The 19,335-nt window shown below is 37.2% G+C and overlaps 1 protein-coding gene across 1 annotated transcript in view; it reads right to left on the reverse strand.

Annotated features, from left to right (window-relative positions):
* Nucleotides 1-19,335, reverse strand: part of SYNE1 (spectrin repeat containing nuclear envelope protein 1) — a 296,656-nt gene that overhangs the window by 69,130 nt on the left and 208,191 nt on the right. Inside the window, 11 exon segments of the mRNA XM_058833865.1 lie at nt 1,016-1,216; nt 2,671-2,790; nt 4,491-4,592; nt 5,875-6,084; nt 6,893-7,048; nt 7,209-7,343; nt 8,168-8,318; nt 9,367-9,473; nt 10,067-10,198; nt 14,442-14,633; nt 16,431-16,604. Coding sequence (XP_058689848.1) covers nt 1,016-1,216; nt 2,671-2,790; nt 4,491-4,592; nt 5,875-6,084; nt 6,893-7,048; nt 7,209-7,343; nt 8,168-8,318; nt 9,367-9,473; nt 10,067-10,198; nt 14,442-14,633; nt 16,431-16,604 — 1,680 coding nt within the window.

A 19,335-nucleotide genomic window follows, 5' to 3' on the forward strand; every position in this document is an offset into this window, starting at 1 on the left:
CATAATTTAAGGACAATAGTCTATTCAAAGAAAGAAGTCAGTCATTCTTTCCACATAAATTCCATCCTGACCCTCATTCCATAAAGAAAACCAGCTTAAATCAAAGAACCCCAAAAATTTCTGCCTAATGTAAATGTGGAAAATACTTGTCCTATTTGTGGGTGCTATTACCAAATGTAAATTTCTGTTGAAAATAAACAGAGTGGTGGATGAAATTTCTATGTAGCAAGACAGGACAATACTAGGAACTTTTTGTTAGAATAATGAAGAAATCTGGGTTCACCTTCAACAAAGCATTTGAAACTCAGTGTGTCAGAACAGTTCATTGACTCCAATTTAAAATACAGTCAGGCCCACTGTTCTGAAAAGCTCCTGTATCTTTACAGAAACAGGTTAGCAATTTGCTCTTTTAAGTGTCCTGGTTTTGGCTAGGATTGAGTTCATTTTCTTCTCAGTAGCTGATAGAGCACTGTGTTTTGGCTTTACTATGGGAATAACGTGGGTGACACACTGATCTTTTGTTTGTTGCTGAGTAGTGTTTACCCCAAGTCAAGGACTTTTCAGTTTCCCTTGCTCTGCCAGTGACGAGGTGGGTGAGGAGCCTGGAAGGACCATGGTCAGGACAGCTGACCTGAACAGGCCAAAGGGATATTTCATAAAACAGAACATCATGTTCAGTATATAAACCAGGGGAGATGTCTGGAAGCTGCTGATTTCTTCTTGGGGACAGGTTGGCTATTGGTCAGGAGGTGGTGAACAACTCTATTGTACATGATTTATTTATTTCTCTTGTGTTTATTTCTCTCTCTCCTTCCCATTACAGTTATATTTACTGTTTCAATTATTTTTATTATTAGTGCTGTTAGTATTAGAATTCATCTCTCAACCTACAAGGCTTACCTTTTCTTTCTGATTCTCCTTCTCCCCAAGGAAGGAGCACATGAGGAAGCAGCTGTGTGGTTCTGAGTTTCCCACTGGGGCTTTACTAGTCCTGAAATATTTCCCAGTTTCTTACCTTATGTTTTTCAAGCAGTGACTGAACCTCTTCCTTGGAAGAAACAATCATTTTCTGGTCACCAGCCATTTTTTCTTGGCCTGTTTCTACCAGATCAGCCAGGTCCTGCAAAGCCCGCTCATACTGCCTCTTAAGAGCCATATTTTGATTCAGATCACTCCGCCTGGATCCAATGATCATCAGCAGCTCATCATACTTATCCTGGGGGGGGACAAAGGGCAGCAGTGCTGATTCTTATTTCACACCTTAAATGTCTTCCTAGAAGCAACCTTACTGTCCCTGTACTCTCTGTGAACACTACTTATTCACTTATTTCCAGCTCACTTATTTCTAGCTCAAAACCAGTTTCCAGATATACTGACTTCATTGATAAATTAACTCACCACTTAAACACAGAAAAATAAGCAAGACCTCTTTAAAGAACATGTATTTGGGGAAAAAAATAGCAGAATCTCAAAGGCTTAATGTAAGTAGCAAAGATTTGGCTTAATGCATCAAAAAAGTGACCACAATGCAATGCAGATGCTGTTTACATTTCACTTTTTATAATGCAGAGGATTACATGGATTCCATAATGGATACAGACCACAGGCATCTCAAAGCCAGGTTTGTTTCCTTCTCCTTCCTCAGAATCTTATTAGTAGCAAGTAAGAACCATACAACTTACTGCAAAAATCAAAGCAAGTCCCTACTTTTGATCTATACAAGATATTCCAACAACTAAAATATCTCTAGGATCATTCAGCTGAGTCTCCTAGACTTAAACAGAAAATTGTGAGAAGCAGAACTGTCAGAATAAGCCAAAAGGTGGCTTTTCTAAAAACTGAAATGGAGAGTGGCACATAATGGCACATAAACTGATTGAAAAAAACCCCCAAAAAACCAGCAACCAAACCAGGAGGAGGCGCTAACACCAAAAGAATAAAGAACTGGACAAAAGACACATTTCTTAGTGATTAATTTCTTAGTCATTCATTTTTAATTGCTATCACTCTCTTGTTGGCTTAGTAAATTTAATCTCCAGTTTGAGCTGTTTTATTTGCTTCCAATTTATTATTATGTCACTGTAAACAGTAAAATTAAATCATAAACCTTCCTTCTCCTTCATATTTCTTCAAGCATTCCCCTGCATCAGCCAAACTGCTCAAAAAGGACTTTCAACAGGTTTACAGAAGCTGTGAATCAATTGCCCACATGTATTGAGAGGTGTTCCAGCAAAAGCAGAACATTTCCAGTTTCAGGTCGCACTTCGCTCTCCCTCTTCCTTTACCCCCTTCTTTGTTTGAATGAGAGATGTGATACAGTACTTAATTACAGACCATGAGACTCTGGTGAGAACAAGGATGAACCTTCAGCAGAAAAATTTATGTTTACATGCTTAACATCATCTGTGTGAAAAGGTAATGGATGAGAGCTGACAGCAAACATGGTTTTGTAGATTTTTCCAATTAATACTGCTAATATCAGAGATGTTAGAAAATCTGAAGAGGCAAAAATGTAAAACTAGATGAACCAGAGAGAAGATAATCTTTTATCTGAAATGCCTTTAAATCCCTTTTCCTAAACTGCATTATGAAGAATAAAAAGAAGCATTCCTTTGATATCACAGGTGAGAAAGGTGATAGGATGGACAGGATAGAACTAATGAACTATACCTGGATCTTAGACAACTCTTGTATAGAAGGTTGGTCAATTTGTAGCTTGTCTATACGCTTCTTTAAATCACTGATTCCAGCATCTAGCTCCTTTAAGCCTTCTTCTGCATGCAGTATGACCTGTACATGAAAATTACATTACTTAGTTTTAAGTTTCAGTAACAGTAGTGTAGCTGGCCTTTGATCATATTCTTTTCCACTTGCAGTGCTAATCACACCTTTAATGTGGTGAAATTTTAAAGATGCTATGAAGGAAACATATTAATTAAAAGTTGGGAGAGCCCAGTCTTTTTCTTAAAGTTATATAAGCATATCATTATTACTTTTTAATAGCAAGCAGGATTAGTATAATAAAAATAGATATATAAAATATTATGCTTAGTATGAATTTCCATGTTTTTAACTATATAGTAGAGGCCCAAAATAATTTTTCTTTTAATGTAACAATGTAATTTAAAGAATTTTATTTTTAATAGTCATTCCTGTCATCTCTGAGCACCAAGCAAACAACCATCACAGCAGAACCCATGTATGAATGCAAAGAGCTCTGAGCAGTTCCCTTTCAAGACTGGGATGGGGCCAAAATTACTGTCAAGGGAAAAAACTTGTACCTCTCCTTTTGCACTTGGAAAACTACAACTTAAGAACACAGACTGGTATTTGCAAGTGTCTGAAGGTGATGAGTTTTTCCAATGGAAGCTACAAGCTTCCCTAAGTCTCTGCTGAAGTAACACATGCAGATTATAACAAAGTTAAAAGCATGAGGTAGGTTCCTGTACTTAAAGTCCTTTGTTGAGGCCCTTTCTTGGAAGCTTCCTATCCAAACATTTTAAAACTATGTATGTGAAGTAGAACTCCTCCCTTTCAGCAGCATGGAGTTCGCACGAGAAAGTCACTAAACTTCCACTTTATGCAACTAATGTCACCTGGCTGATTAAGGCCTTTATTTCTACTTTCCTAATCAGATATTGAACAAGCAATAATGCTTAAATTTCAATGTTTTATCAGCCAAGGGAGATTTTCTGAAACAAATAATTTGACTTGCTTTTGTTACCACATTGTTTTCCTAGCTGGTAGTTTAATTAATCAAACTGGAAATAAATTTTTGCCAATGTTTGGTATCACAAAAGATAGAAAAGAAAAACACAGTGCGACCTCTCCTTCAAAATTTGAATGTCAGGTACATAAAGTCCAGTATTTCTGTTTAGCTGAAGGGTAAGTTTCTTCCATTCAGTTGCCTGCTGGCACCAGACATTGCTAACAAGAAAGTTCTATGAAAAGTTGTCTTTATAATACTTCATTCATTTTTCCCACTGGCAAAACAGAAACAAGAAAATGGGATATATTTTTTCATATAAATAATTAATTATCCATCAGGCCATTCCTGATAAAGAAATAATAATTACTGCCTTACATTAAAAAGAGTAACATTAAAGCCATCACTGTAAACCAGTGAGCAGGAAAGTGCCTTTGGTTCTTAATAAAGTTTAACAGTCAAACAATTTAGCAAAACTCTGGATTTTTTTCTTTATTGAAGTTCTCTTTTTTCCAAATACTGCCCAGTATAAACATAACTAGGTACTAGGTCAGCTGGGAAGATGAGGAAGACACTTTTTCTAGGGGCTTTTTGTTGTTGTGACTTTTTGTTGGTTTTAGTTATAAATATGTGTAGTACGCTCTTGGACATACTCATTTTCCTATACTTCATGTGAACATGTAGGTTCTCCCATTTAAAATAACTGTTCTCTAGAATCCATTTATACTTTGGATAAAAACTTTATCTCTTCCCCTCTCCCCAAGTGACAGACACGTGGTAGTACCTGCATTTGTTCTGTTTCTGGTCTGTCAGCTGCCTCTGCTAATTTCTGTAGAACTAAGTATTTGTTATCAGCCACCGATGTAAACATGAGCTTCAGATCATTCTGCAGGAGACAAAATCAACAAATTATAGCCACAATTATACAGCACAAAACAACTGAAAAATACTCCATGTTTCAGAAAGTTTAAAGCATTAAATATTACATGGTAGCACTACAGCATAAAAAGTAGTCAAAAAGCACCAAAACTAGCCAATGAAAAACATTTGACATTGCTGAAAATCCAGCTATGGAAACAAAGAACTAAAGCAACTCCTATCTAAAACATATCCTGTGAATGCATGTCTGCTTTTGCTTTCTAATTAAATAATTAACTACCAAGGTCATTACCTCTATGTAACAAAAACATTCTTGTGCAGTTTATTCTACCACATATGATTGTAAAAAAAGCTTGATTTTATTTTTTAAGGCAAGTTGTTTTAATTACAAACTTGAGCAAATATAATACATAAGTAAACAAGGCCTCCACACATTACAGGGCTAACCACAAGCTAAAACTTTTAGAGTATTTTATCAGAACAAACACATAAATATTACTTAACAATTTTGCTGAAATATCATCTATTATTTTTTCTTGCACTCATCTCAACAGAAAACTAGTCTGAGACTTTCAGCATTACATAAGAGGTGCATGAATGATTTAGTATTTATTTTTACATTCAGTAATTACTTTAGATACTGAAAATCTCTAAGAATAATGCAATTAATTCTAATCAACCTTGCTGTTATCAGCAAAGGGAGATCTTTCATTGAAAAATAGGAGAGGAAAGATTATGGAGTTTGAAAGAAAATCTAGTGGTAATAATCTATGAAAAAATGACCCTAATCTAAAGACACAAGAAATCTTTTTTTTTTAATTTATGGGTTTTTAAATTAAAAATAAACCATACTGAAGGGCTTAATATATTAATGATAACAACATCAACAATAATAATAATAGTAACAGCCAATTATTACTAAAAGATAGAGACCAAGTAAGATCTGAAAGCATTTCTGAACTCTGAAAAGTTTTTTGAAAAAGCACATTTCTCTGTTTATCAGCATTTTTTCATACTTGCACAACACAGTCTTCCTTTTATGCAATGCCAGCAGGGTGAGACAGCAGGGAAAGATTATCACTTTACAGGAATTGCATGAGTTGTCGAAGCCTTCTAGCAGAGAGTTTAAATTTTGAGTAATTATTGGGGTATCAAATTTTCCACAGACTGAGAAGTTTGATTTTTCAATAAGAAACCTGTGACAACCTTGTTCTTTTGATTTGGTACCAAAAATTCACAGCCTTTCTATCCCCATTTGACATACACCTCTGTATTTCATCACCTCATACCTTGAATGTGATAATTTGCTGGAGCCGTCCTTTCATTTGGTGGCATCTCTGATTTACCACTGACTCCAGTAAGGTCAGTCTTCTCAGGAGGCAATCCAAAGTATCTTCTATAATAACCCTCTTATCACTACTGTCAGGAAATATCTGAGCAAACAAATTCTTGTTCTTATCCACTTCTTCTGTTATGTCTTTGATTTCTTTGGCAAGAGACTAATTGTGTAGAAAAACAGAAGTGACAATCAGACATTCTGGAAAGCAGGCAAACATTGACATAATCACTGTCAATTTTGCAATGATGTAGTGAATTTTTTACTTTGTTGGTATGCACACACATTAGAAAAAATGACAGCTACAGTAATCTCTTACACTAAAAAGAATCCATGCTCCAAGGAAAACAAGTGCTGGAACAAAATGATTTAAAGCCAAAGAAACTTCTGGGTCAGATTAGAAGTCATCTAGTCCAACCCACCTGAAGTAAATATAACCTCTTCAACTACATGAGGATGCTCAGAGCCCTCTCAAGCCTGAATCTGAATGCTTCCATGGATAGGACATCCATTACCTCTCTGGGCAACCTGCTCCAGCATTTCCACACGCACATTTTGAAAAACTTCTCCCTTACATATTTTCTGAATCTATTCTCTTCAGTTGAAAACAGTTCCTTTGTCCTACTGCCTCTCTCACCCCGTCACCACCCAATTCTTTCTGCCTCTCTCACCCCTAATGTTGATTAACTTGTGCTGTTTCTCTATCCCAGAGCATTCCTCCCTCTTTTTCACTTTGTTTCAATTTTGACAATGTGGTGTTCACTAATACCTAGAAAGGACGTTAAACAGAAGAAAGAGTCTATGCTTTCTGCAACATTCTGTGCACAGTCAACTGCAGAATGCTGCAGTTACACAGAGATTATGCCAGTGACACGCAACTTATCCAGGATTCTAACATTTTTGTTCTAAACACTACATAAAATGCACACTTATTGGCAATTAAAAGGAAGTCCCACTCATGTATTCCTTACCTCTTGCTTGCAGAGGTAGGTTTCTGTTTCTTCCTCTGGCAACAGAGCTGTAGCAACAAAGACTTGCTCTTCCACACCATCCAGCCACACAGAGGTGGCAGTGACACCATCATACAGCTTCTGCTCAAGCTGCAGGGTCTCCTCCACCCGTCCAGCCTGGGCAAAGAAACCAGAGCAGTCCAGCACAGAAGTACAAGACAATCTTTCTAACTTCTAATATTTGGTAAAGGCCTGGATTTCCAGACCATAGCTGGAGGAGTGTTCACTGTTAATGTGGCTTTGCTGTAGGACAGGTGTAAAGACAATTGAAAATTACCTCAGATGAGACATCTTCAAAGGCCTGATTCAATTCAACCAACACTGGTGACACTAAGGATTTATCTTCATCCTGTGTCTCCTCCTTATATAAAGGCATTCCAGGTATTAGTCTGTTTGGTCTGCTATAAAGCTGCTGAGAGAGGAGCACTCATTAGGATGCCTTGACCACACGTAGGGCACAAAATTCAGCTGTATAGATTCCCTACTGACTGAGGCTATCACCTGCTAATGCTCATAGTCCTCCCACAAATGTTTCCTGTCATGAATATTTTGCATAAATATTGCTCAACAGGAGATTCACCAGAAATGCAGGATAAATACTTGTAGCCAGAATTAAAAATTACTAGTTTTTAACAAAAATATAATCAATTACTGTTAATTAATACAAGGTATTTAAAACTTTGGAAGCTGATTAACAGAGTGTTATACAAAGAAGAGTGGATTTGGGTCTATTAACAATAAAATGGAAGATGTATGGTAATATAGACTTTGGTTTGTCCCCAGTTTAATTGATTTCTTTTAATTATTTTAATTATTTTAATTGCATTTCTTTCAGTAGAGACACTGTGCCTGAAATTCCTCACCCACTAATATCAAGAATTGAATGTAACCAATAATTCAAACTGAAAGTAACAGTTTTCTTCTAAGCTGTTGCCAAACTACTGATAAATTCCAGAGGGCTGATTTGTTACAGAATTATCCTGAGTTAGGTAAGTAGATAAACATTTTGTCTGAGCTCTTTCTTCCTTTCTATTTCATTAATTTGATGGTAGTACAATTCAAATCACTTTGAACATGAGCAGTGCTGGTGCCAATATTTAACAGTTTTTAAAGTGTCACATAAATAAATTCCATATCTCATGCATTAACTAGAGCACCTTAATGGATCTACATATTGTACCTCTTGTAACAACTACTTTCAAAGATAAAATGGGAAGAGAAATTAAAAAAAGCTACCAGCTGTTCTTTTTCCAAAGCTTTCTGGAGCAGTCTCTGCTTGGTACTGAATTCCTGGTTTAGGCTTTCCCATTTCCTCTTCATCTGTTCTTCAGATGATGGCTTCTCACCTTCTAAGGTTAATTCCTCAGAGAGTACATCAGGCTTCTCACTGAATCAGAAGATGCATAAAGGTTTAACAAATGCAGACATTATAACCATTTAAAGTTATAATTTTCCATTAGGAAATTCTATATTTAAGTTAAGTGCTACTTTTCAAAGCTTTGACTTGTTGGTTTTGGTTTTGTTTTTCCGATAATAAGACAAAGGTTGGGTTGAACAGCAAGAAGTTCTTGTCTGATGAAATAAAATGTACTTTCTAGAAGACTGTTTGGAGTTGCAAGTACCCAAAAAAAGTAAAAAATCCCCAAACCAGACTGAATATATACTACATTGAACTGTAACCTATAAAGAGGTTAAACCTATAAAGTTAAAGCATGAGTTGAATATTTTATCTGACCCCTTCCTCATGTTCTTTGTCAAAATGGCAGGCACAGTTTAATGAAGGACAAGCATATGAGCTTAGATTTGGTAAACAGTTAACCACATTCAGAATTTTCTGTTTGGTGGTAGATTTTTGTTGGTTTTGGCTGTTGTTTTGGGTTTTTTTTTTGTTTTGTTTTTTTTTTTATTTTTTTTTTATTTCTATAGTACAATATCATTTGACAGAAGGAAGCCTCAAACAGGAGACTGGTTAAGTACTTTCTAGCGTTAGAATTAAGGCTTCAAAAGGAAAAATACTTGCTAATTGTAGGAAAAATAAAATTAAGCAATGAGTATCTCATCTGGGAATATCTAGTAACAATGGCAGATGCCAATGTTTGGGGAACATGTGATTCCCACACCAGTGCTGGTCCATAATAAAGCTATTTGCAAGACTCTAGTGAGTCTCACTAGTCTTGAGTTTTAGTGTGATTCCTGCTAGTAAGAATGAAAAGCATTTCTAAATGCTGAAGGTGATCTATTATCGCAAAACAGTTTGTGTATTATCAGACCCCTGAATTATAAACCAAAACTCCAGTTGCCGAGGTGCTGTATAAAAATGATAAAACCATAAAAATAAAATTAGAGGACTATGAGCAGAAGAGGGATGTAAGCATAGGGATGACAAAGCACAGCCACAGAAATTTACTTTTTTGGAACAACACATGAAAGCACACCTTATAGACAGGCCTTCGGTAGAGCCTTGCTGCGTTAGGATCTCTCCTCCACGGCATGCTACGGATCGAAGCAGATTCTTCTGCTCTTCTAGCTCTTGTTCCAGCTCCTAACACAGCAAGTTACAAAAAACAGAACAAATCTCGAAGCGACTGGTTTTGCCTTGGAAGGGTATATCTACCTTGCTTAACTGTCATGCAAAGTTAGCTAAGCTACTTCTGAAATGGCTTGCCTGAACACCGAAAGTGGTCCAAAATCTCCAGCCAGGGACACAAACTGGGGACATAAACTGGATTACTGAACAAATTACCAAATACAATGCAGTTTCTGGAACCTACCCTAGTGAGAATATCTTCAAATCATTCAACCCAATATATCATGTAATAGGTGTATCTTTGCTTGTATGAAGACAAAGTTATTATTTTGAGTATTGTCTTCTCTTCTTAGAGTAACTTAAAGGGTTAATTAAATTTTTTTCTACTGATGGACAAAAGAAGCATAGAGTGGTTATATGACTTGACCATGGTCACCCAGGAAGTCTAGCCTGCCTGACTGTTACAGATATAAGACAGGGAACTCAGATGCATCATTACAAAAGCAGTGGAAAAATTAATATTTCAGTGGAAATATTAACAAGAGTGGCTCAGCTACAGCATTAAGTGCAATCTAAAGATGGGAATAGAAGAAAAGCAAAACACCAACTTTCTGTTGCTGCAGGGTACTCTGCTGCTGCTGTGAGCGAGTAGTTCTTGCTTGCACCAGCCATTCCTGAACACTGGGGCTTTGTGAGGAAACAAAGTCCAGATCACTCTCCTCCTTTTCTTGTAAAGATCCCTGCTTTAAGAAAGAGACATTAAGATTAAAAAAATTTCTTGCATTGTTGGAGAGCAAGCAGATTCAGCTCATCTACACAAAACCACTGAAATTGCTGGCTCATGTAAATTCTGAAGTGAGCAATGACCTTAGATTTCTGACTTTTTTGGTTACTAGCAAGAAAAGCATCCCTAAAAATGTAAAAATAAACATGCATCATTGCACTTAGCAGAATCAGAGACCACAGGTCAGAGACCTTGGTCTGATGTGTTTCTAAAGACTGCTCTGCTTCTAAAAACCAGCCTTGATCTGAGGAGGGTGCAGCTTTACCTGAGAATGCAAGGATTTAGTGGTTTGTTTCTGCCAGGTTTTTTATCTATATAAAGAAATTTTTTTTTCTGTCAAATTAAAAAGGAGAAAATTCTGCTTTTCATTCTGGTCAAAATGTACTTATCAGTAAGTACATAACTCAATGTTCGGCAGAAACACACTGCATAAAGAGCAGATGACATGATATGAACATGAGAAAGTAAGAGAGATCAAACAACAGAATGTTAGAACAGCACAGCAAAAGCAACAGTTCCTTCCATTCATATTTCTATCATGTTTTTCCAACATGAGTGATTAGAAACGCTTTCTGTGTAAGCAATGCAAAACAAAACCAAATACCTTAATAGCTCAAAAAAATGTTTTATCAACTTCTTGGCTTCCAAAGTCCATGTTGGCTGTAAGTTTAAGTAATTTTAGCAGTCAATGTATTCTAATGTAGGTATTTTAACAGGCTTGGCCTTACATTAAAGACAGATTTGTAAGCCTGGCTGCTTAGATGCACACATCTCTCTGGATTTACTTAATATTACTTGCAGTCATGTGATGACTGTAGAGCTTGCACCTTTTTGGTTTTTTTGAAACCTTGAAGATCTAAAGCTGGGGCTTAATATCTCTCCCATTTTGTCTATATATCTCATTTTTGTAGGATTCATATTATGCCCATGATTTATTTGGCTTTTACTCTAAATAGATTAAAACTGCCAAATGGTTCAACAGCAGGCTCCCCAAAACACAGACACTCTGTCTTGCAGATGACATTTCTCAAATCAGACAGGGACCAGCACGGCAGAAGGTGGGTGTGGAAATCCTACTTGCCTCACCTGGTGCTCCTTATGCTAACAACTGACAACTGAGATGGACCTCTGCCACCAGTGTCCCTGACACCCGCCACTGAAACAGCCGAGTTTTGCTAAGTTGTAGAAGGTTAGGTGTAAGATTGTAATTTTGGGGGATGATGAGGGCGCTGAAGTTGAAAGGACCGATTAGTGTTAGAGGATATAAACTGTTAAGAGGAGAAAAACAAACAAGAAGTACCTGGTGCTGGAAAGAACCATTAGCCCTTGCTTTACGAAATAACTTTTTTTTTTACTAAGGTTTCAGTTTGCATGTAGGAACAAGTTTCAGTTTACTCTGTAGGAACAAGTTTCTAGAGAAGCTGATGCAGTTAGAGTCTGAACAATGTTATTACAGAATGTCAAATTGAGCAAAGAAAATAGTATATCAGAAGTAAAGAAGTTCTGGAATTACAGCTTTTCTATTAGAAGTTAGGAAACAGACAATCTTTCTGCAAATTGTAGGGGGGGAAATCTGCTGAATTTTATATACTCTAGAGACCATAGCTATTCAATTTGTAAATTTATTTAAGGAACAGTATCTAATTCTTTGCATTTGAGTGGGCTGGTTGTTTTCAGTTACATTTTGGGTCTGTTTTTCTCTGGGAGAGGACTGAAAATATATAATTTTAGAATTATACTAAGACATATAATTAATAGTCTCATAGTTCCTGCAATAGCAAGCAGTGAAAAAAGGATTGTGGCATTTGTTGATGCAACGAAGTTTTGCAAATATGCTACTGTACATACTTTTTAGATCAAAAGTATTTGTGAACCAGATTTTATCATTGTCAAATTACAGAATGTAAGTTTGAAATGAACTTGCATTTACAGTTGCATTTTCATTTGATGTCTGTCTGAAGGAACTGCATTACATTTCATTTAAACAGCCAGGGAAATACAAGCTTGAACCTGTCATTCCCAGACACTGTCCAGTCTAGCACAGAAATAAATGGAAAATCCCTGAAGAAGATTGTGATGAAATCGATCTTTCAAAGAATTTCAGAATTATACAAACTTATATGAGACATACTTTTTCTTGTGAAACTGGAGTCATTCCTCCCTCACAAATCCTTTGCAATAAAAAGTAAAAAACCACTATCTGTTTTGTTGAGGTATTTTTACTGCAGAACCTCTTCTACTTCTTTGTTTTTTAAGGAGTCTGTTCAGTTTCATTGCCCCTAAACCAGACAATAAACAGTAACAGACACAATATTCTGTGTGTTTCAAAGTGCTACCTTTGGAGACAATATAGTCCTGAACACTCCTGTTCCAGCACGTTTCTGATTAGTTTCACTATTTTATTTTATGAATAAAGTAGGTGGTTTCCAAGTCAACTTTTCTGTAGCACTAGTGACATTCATTAACTAAAATCAGAAGAAAACTGAAATTTTTCCAAGAAAGTTGGAGAGTCTCACACTGACTCTGAAAAGACTTGTGCACAGGGATAATAGACAGGCTGAAATATGCTTTAAGGAAAAGACAGCTCAGTCTTACAGTGCAACTTGGGAAGCTCCTTCTTTTGGGAGGAGGCTGGTCTATGCCTCTGGGCAATTACAAGGTTATCAGAACATGTAAAAGACACGTAAAAGTCTGAGTTTTTTACACACATGCACAACAGAGCTGTTAGCCTGTAATGTTTCTCAAGTTTAATACTGGTATTGGATAGAATCTGGGGCATCTGATGATCTTGGCCTCAGTCCTCAGTGTTCAGAAAATGACACGGAACCTCTCATTAGAAAAAAAATTGCTCAGTGATTAGATGTTGTACTGCCTATGTCTATTTTCTTACATGATCTGTAAATGAAGTCAAAGAAAGGCATGAAATTCATAAAGAAACTTGAGTCTTGCATTCATGCACCATCTTACATGATTCATATTCTACATCTGGAAATTATTTTGTTGTTATTTTAGATATTAGAAGATCTGTTTAAGAAATATAATGATAAAAAAGTCTGTTTAAGAGTTCAAGTAAACTAAATCATATCACTGCATTTTAAAATATTTTAAAGTATTTTAAAATTCAGCAAAAAACTCTGTGATGCTTTCACTTCGCAGGTAATATATGAGAACAAAATATCATGTGCCTACATGGTGTTGATATATTTTCATTTGCCTAGTCATGAGGTTAAATAGGCAAGAATAACATTAAAGTTACTTCATCTTAGAGGCAATAGGAACAAATACCTTGGGGTTTCTTTTCTTTTTTATTTCTCTATTTTTCTGAAATTATGTGAAGTTTTAAAGCTATGCTGTTGCTTTGGACTAAAAATAGTTCTTAGAACATCAAGTGACTTTTCAAGCTAACCTCTCAGTAGACTTTAATCTGCATTACAAGCCAGAAATCTTTGAAGCTTATCATGTTTAATTTGCACAGCAAAGCCAAGAAAAGAAGTAAAAGAAAAGGGAGGGGGGAGGGAGTCACAGCAGGGCAAGCAAATTCAAAACCAGTCAGTCACATTACATGGTTGGGTTTCTTGTATGTATTCAGTTCTCCACACGCTATTTTGACCTAAAGAATGACCAAAAGCAACTGTTAAATACAATGAATTAGTGGCAATGAGCAGACCAAAGCTGCTAGGAATAGAAACCTAGGGCAAGACTGAGGTTAAATGAATTTTTGCTTATATAATATTTTATTTAGTATAATGATGCCACTAAGTATCAACCATAATTAAAAATGTTTCCTTATATTATCTGTTCACTGTGCTGCACACACTGTAAAAAAGCACATATTTAGGATCATTCTTTGATTGGGGAGAGTAATCCTGCCCCAGACCATACACAATCTAAAGACTGGAAACAGGAACAGACTATATCCAGACCAAGCTAATCATACCTATTTTATTATTGTCTTTTCAGTGAAGATACTGTGGAGGTTAGGACAGTTTTATCATAAAGCGATGTTAACTTGAAAATTACCAACTAAAGCTTTCTAGACAGCTCTTTATTTTGGAGTTACAACTCCATTTACTAACTAAAGATGAGTAACGCAAACTGAATCAGTGCAATGCTTACGCTCTTTTTCCCAGTTACATAAAGTTGCTATGAAGTCCCCGAATTCCTGCCCACCATGAAAACAGCTGGAAGGAGCCACTCACCCGAATGTTGATCTGTTTGTCGTGGAGCACCCTCTGCAACTCCAGAAGGCTGCCCTTCAGTGTCCTGAGCTTCACAGCCAGCTGCTCTGCCTCATCCTTGGTGTGAGCCTTCCCTTCCATAAGCAAGTTCTCGTTGTGCACAGACAACTCTGACAAGGCTACCACCTTCTGTTCTATTTCAACCAACATGTTCTGCAGCAGCAAAAACAAAGACCCAAATTCATACATTTTCCAGCACTTGTCACGTTTTCAGGCAAGATGACCTATGGCCTACCTTACCCGTTGCCAAACTAAGAGAAAGTCAGATTATCATTGTTTTTCCTTCCAGTCCCATTCAGAGTTCTTTAGAAAATGCTTGCAAATGTTTGTATTTGCCATTTCAGTTTGCAACCTTTTTTCAAAATAGGAAATTTAAAAGTTATTTGAAACAAATAATTTGTTGTAGAGATGCTCTTTATTTGCATACTAAAGGCAAGGATGGCTAAGAAGCTAGACTGACATCCATTAGTGATAAGAAATGAAGCACGCAGCCAGAGTTACTTCTTCCCTCTTCTTTCATTTACATGTAGTCAAGTGCTTCCTACCTCCTCCTATGTGTTGCTCTGGCTGTGTTGATAAGCCTCTCTTCTCACTATTTGCTCTTTCTGATTGGTGCATGACGGACTTAAGGATTTCTGTATAATCCTCTTTAGTCTAAAGAGAGACTTAAAGTGACAAATCTCTGGCATGTTTATTCTCAAAAGCTACTTCCCTGACATTCCATTAACTGTTCATGTATTAGAGACATTGTGCACATTTTGATCTCCCAGATTCAATGCTCAAACAAGTCTAGCTCAGAAACCTAGCCTGACATCATATGCTTTTGCTTCCATAGCAACTGTCAAGTATGAATTTAGAAATATTTCTCCTGAAGGAATAGGTGCAGAACAAGATCTGCAGAGTCTCTAAAAAGTGGAAAAAATATATAAAACTTATTGTATTAAGATTTTAAGAAGCAGCAAAAGAACAGCAGTATTAACTCTTCCACAAAGTTAACTTTTTGAGTTTCCTACAGATTACATTAAAAAAAAAATGCTTTGTTGAAGTTCATAGGGTTTATCTACATGCAACAAAGGGCTCTCAAGGACAGGTGATGAAAGGACTCTTGAGACTAAGCAGACTGAAAATTCCAATGATGAAGTTTTGTCAGTGAAAATTCTTCAGACTCGCACAAAACTTAACTCTCATTTATCCTAAAATAATTGAGATCCTCATTCTTTAATAAGAAAAAGTATATTTTGTCCATCTGTCTATTGTCTCTTTTGTAATTTTAATTATAATGATCATATAATTCTAAAGTATCATTTAAAAATAGAAAACTCCTACTAATTTGAGAACCTGGATGTTAGGAATGATCCAAGTCCTGTTAATAAGAGTATTTGCAGAAACCCTTATTGCAGCAACATGTCTTTCTCGATTGTTTCGATATTCTGAGTTGATTCGTCTTCAAGCCATAAAATCAGTAAATACTGATGATTATCCTTTATTTTTGCATGTATGTGAGGATTATTCATGAAGAAAACACAGCACTGTCCCAGTCATCACTGCTAGTGCCACTATGTTCTTCAACTGGAAAAGGACATGTAGGAAAGTACACTGCAGGTGTTTTCATATCTGTCAGGTTAGCGGTTCAACAATTTCAGCTAGAGGGGAGCAAAAACAGTAAGTGAAGCAAATACAGTGCTTTTAAAGCTAAACGAAACGACATCTGAAAGATGTGGAACTTTAAATCTTCCTGCAGTCAGGACATTTTGTTTTCCTACTGCCACGTTCACTTTGGCTTTCTAAAGTGCTGTTTGCAATCTCTAACGAGAAACTAAGAACAGGCTGTATTTTGTTCCACAAATCTTTGAGGAAGCTTACTGAGCATATAGAAGATGCTAAAGAGCTCAGAAACTTCTCCACAAATATGCTGGCTCATTCAACTCAGTAACTGGCTTAATATTTTACCTGACAGTCTACCAGCTGTGCTTCCATGTCCATAGGTTCTTCGGCAGGAAGCAGAGCGGAGTCCAGAGTTGCTCGGGTACTGAGTAGCCAGTGGTCAAGCTCATCAGCTTCACAACGGTACCTCTGCAGAGCCTGCTCTTGCCGCTGTTCTTCGAGCTGCTCATTCAGTTTTTCCTTGAGGTACAAAATGTATTTTACTTTTTAGGAGAAATAAACCATAACAGTCACTTGTAAAAAGTTGCTTTTCTCTATTTTGCACAAATCCTATGCAGGATTTCTAAGCCATAGTAAGACCTGTCTTTTACAAAATATTTCCTTCAATCAATGAGTGTGTTTTTCTGATGACTGAAATTCTGCTTCAGTTCAGTCACTTTACTTCTACTTTCTCCAGTAGAACTTTGCTATTACACCTTTCTAAAGGTGAAGTATTTTCTACCTCCTTTTGCTGCTCTCCTGTGGGTTTCCCCCCACACTGATTAAGTTTGCTCAATCAGTATAGCACTGTTTGCTTAGGGAGAAAGATGCACGTGAATACACAGAGCTGAGAATGGGTTGGAAGGAAAGGAGAGCAACTTTGCCTTTTTTAGCAGCAGGCTGTAAGTCAGCTTTATTGTCTCTCAAGAGAGGCACAAGAGGGATACTTCAAGGACCAAAGTACAGGTGGGCCCTTGGTACAATCATATAGATAAAGAGAAGCCTGAAGAGCTGTCTACTTTCTCTGGCCTCTCAGAGGATCCCTGAGCCATGGGGTGTGGAAGGACATTAAGCTTCAATGCCTGCTGCAGCATCAGCATCACAGCAACACAGATGCCCCAAGTCCATTCATCAGCTCATCCAACATTTGGAAAGACAGCAAGTCTTGCTCCCCCTTTAACTGCCCCATATGAATTTGAAAACTGGCTGAACAGCTGTGGCCAGGGGACAACAATCCAAGTCTATTAAGTGGCCAGTAACAAGCCACAGCAAGTTTTCTGATGACATAAAATGGGAGGAGTGGCTGATAAGCAGAGGGCTATTCTGCCATCTAGATGGACCCTAAAAGACTGTAAAAATGAGCTGACAAGAAGAAAGTAAAGTGCACCCCTGTACCTGCAGGGGAGCAACCCCATGCACTAGTACAGGCTGGAGGATAAGCAGATGGGAAGCAGCTTGGTAGAAAAGAACCAGAGGGGTCCTGGTGGATCCCAGCTTGAACATGACCCAACAATGTGGAAAAGAAGGCCAGTGGTGTCTGGTGCTGCTTTAGGAGTGTTCTCACCAGGATGAGGGAGGTGATCCTGCCCCTCTACTTAACACTGGTGAGTACCCACCTGGAGTACTGTGTCTAGTTTTGTGCTCCTCAATACAAGAAAGATACTGAGTTCTGGTGAGAATAGAGGGCATTTTGTGAATAAGAAAACAAATAGGATGGTCAAAGGATACTTGATTGTATCAGATAATGTGAAACCTAAGCATGGTGCAAATATTATGGAACAAGGGGAAAAGATTGCATTGGATCTGGCTGGGATGGAGTTAACTTCATTGCAGTCTGTAAAGTGCTTTGCAGCTGTGGTTAAATCTGTGCTGATAACACAGCAATGTTATGGCTACTGCCGAGCACAGCATAAAGGCTTTCTATCTGCCCCTCACAAAGGCAAATAGGCTAGCGGTGGGCAAAAGGTTAGGAGAGGAGATAGCCAGGACAGCGAATCTGAACTGATCAAAGGGATACTCCACACCAGATGAGATCATGCTCATCAATAAAAGCCCAGGGAAAGGGAGGGAGGGACATTTGTGGTTATGGTGTTTGTCTTCCCAAGAAACACATGCTGAGCTTTCCAGGAAAGTAGGTAAACATCTTCCCGCTGATTGGGTAATAGTGAATAAGTTCCTCATTCCCTGCTTTCATGCACAGCTTTCCCTTACCCTGTTTAAGCTGTCATTATTTTCATCCATGTGTCTTTTTGTCTACCTTCTATTTTTAACACATCTTAAGAGAGAGGAGTGAGGGTGGGTGTTTGGCTGCTCCAGGGTCAACCTACAACACTTTGTAAGTGAATTCAGACTCAAATGTTCAGGGCAACTTCCTCACAGAGAGAAGTGTTTGCACAGCTTTTCTGCATGCTCAATTTCAATAAAAAAAATAAGAATTGCTGTTAGAATAATTTAAAGAATAATGATAGTTGTTAGATGTCTTAAATAATCCAGACCTGAACAAATGCTAGTTAAATTAGGTCCACAGAAAGAACAATTTTACTAGTCCACACCCTCAACAGCAAGATATTTTCATAACCCGTTTTATCTTTATTTCTACATTTACTTTCCTGGGGTGTTCTGGAAGATTTTTTCTGTGAAATCAGAGCTATGAAACACACAGGTCAAATTACTTACTGTTGTCTACATACCACATATATTTCCTAGACAGTATTATTAGGGAATACTTGTGGTATAGTGTCAAAGAATCCTAGTCATAGTTAAGAGTAATACATTTGACTCATACTCTATCTTGAAATTATTAGTTAGCATTTCCTAAGTACTACCAAGATGTTTGTTAGATCCTGTATGGGGTACAAGCTATAAACAGCTAGATCTCCTATTCTACTTCCAACTCCTCATTTTTAATTCAAAGCTATTTTATTTCTGGGAAGGAAATGCTTAGCTCAACTTTGTTATTTTAAGACTAGCAAAGATATTTTCTAATGACCTGCTCGCCATCTCAGCTGACTGGACAGAACTAAAGTAGCTGAAGCACCCTAAGACTCCCCGGTGTCTTAGTTTAACCCCAGCTGGCAACTAAGCGCCACACCTTAGATCTACACAGCCAATTCTCACTCTGCTTCTCTGAATCAATTGATGATGGAAAATATGGAGGCAGTAGTTGCTGAGGTTGTGAATTCAGTGCTGCAGTTCTTAAAAGTACAGAAAC

Source organism: Poecile atricapillus, chromosome 3, assembly GCF_030490865.1.
Source record: "Poecile atricapillus isolate bPoeAtr1 chromosome 3, bPoeAtr1.hap1, whole genome shotgun sequence".
Taxonomy (NCBI): Eukaryota; Metazoa; Chordata; class Aves; order Passeriformes; family Paridae; genus Poecile; species Poecile atricapillus.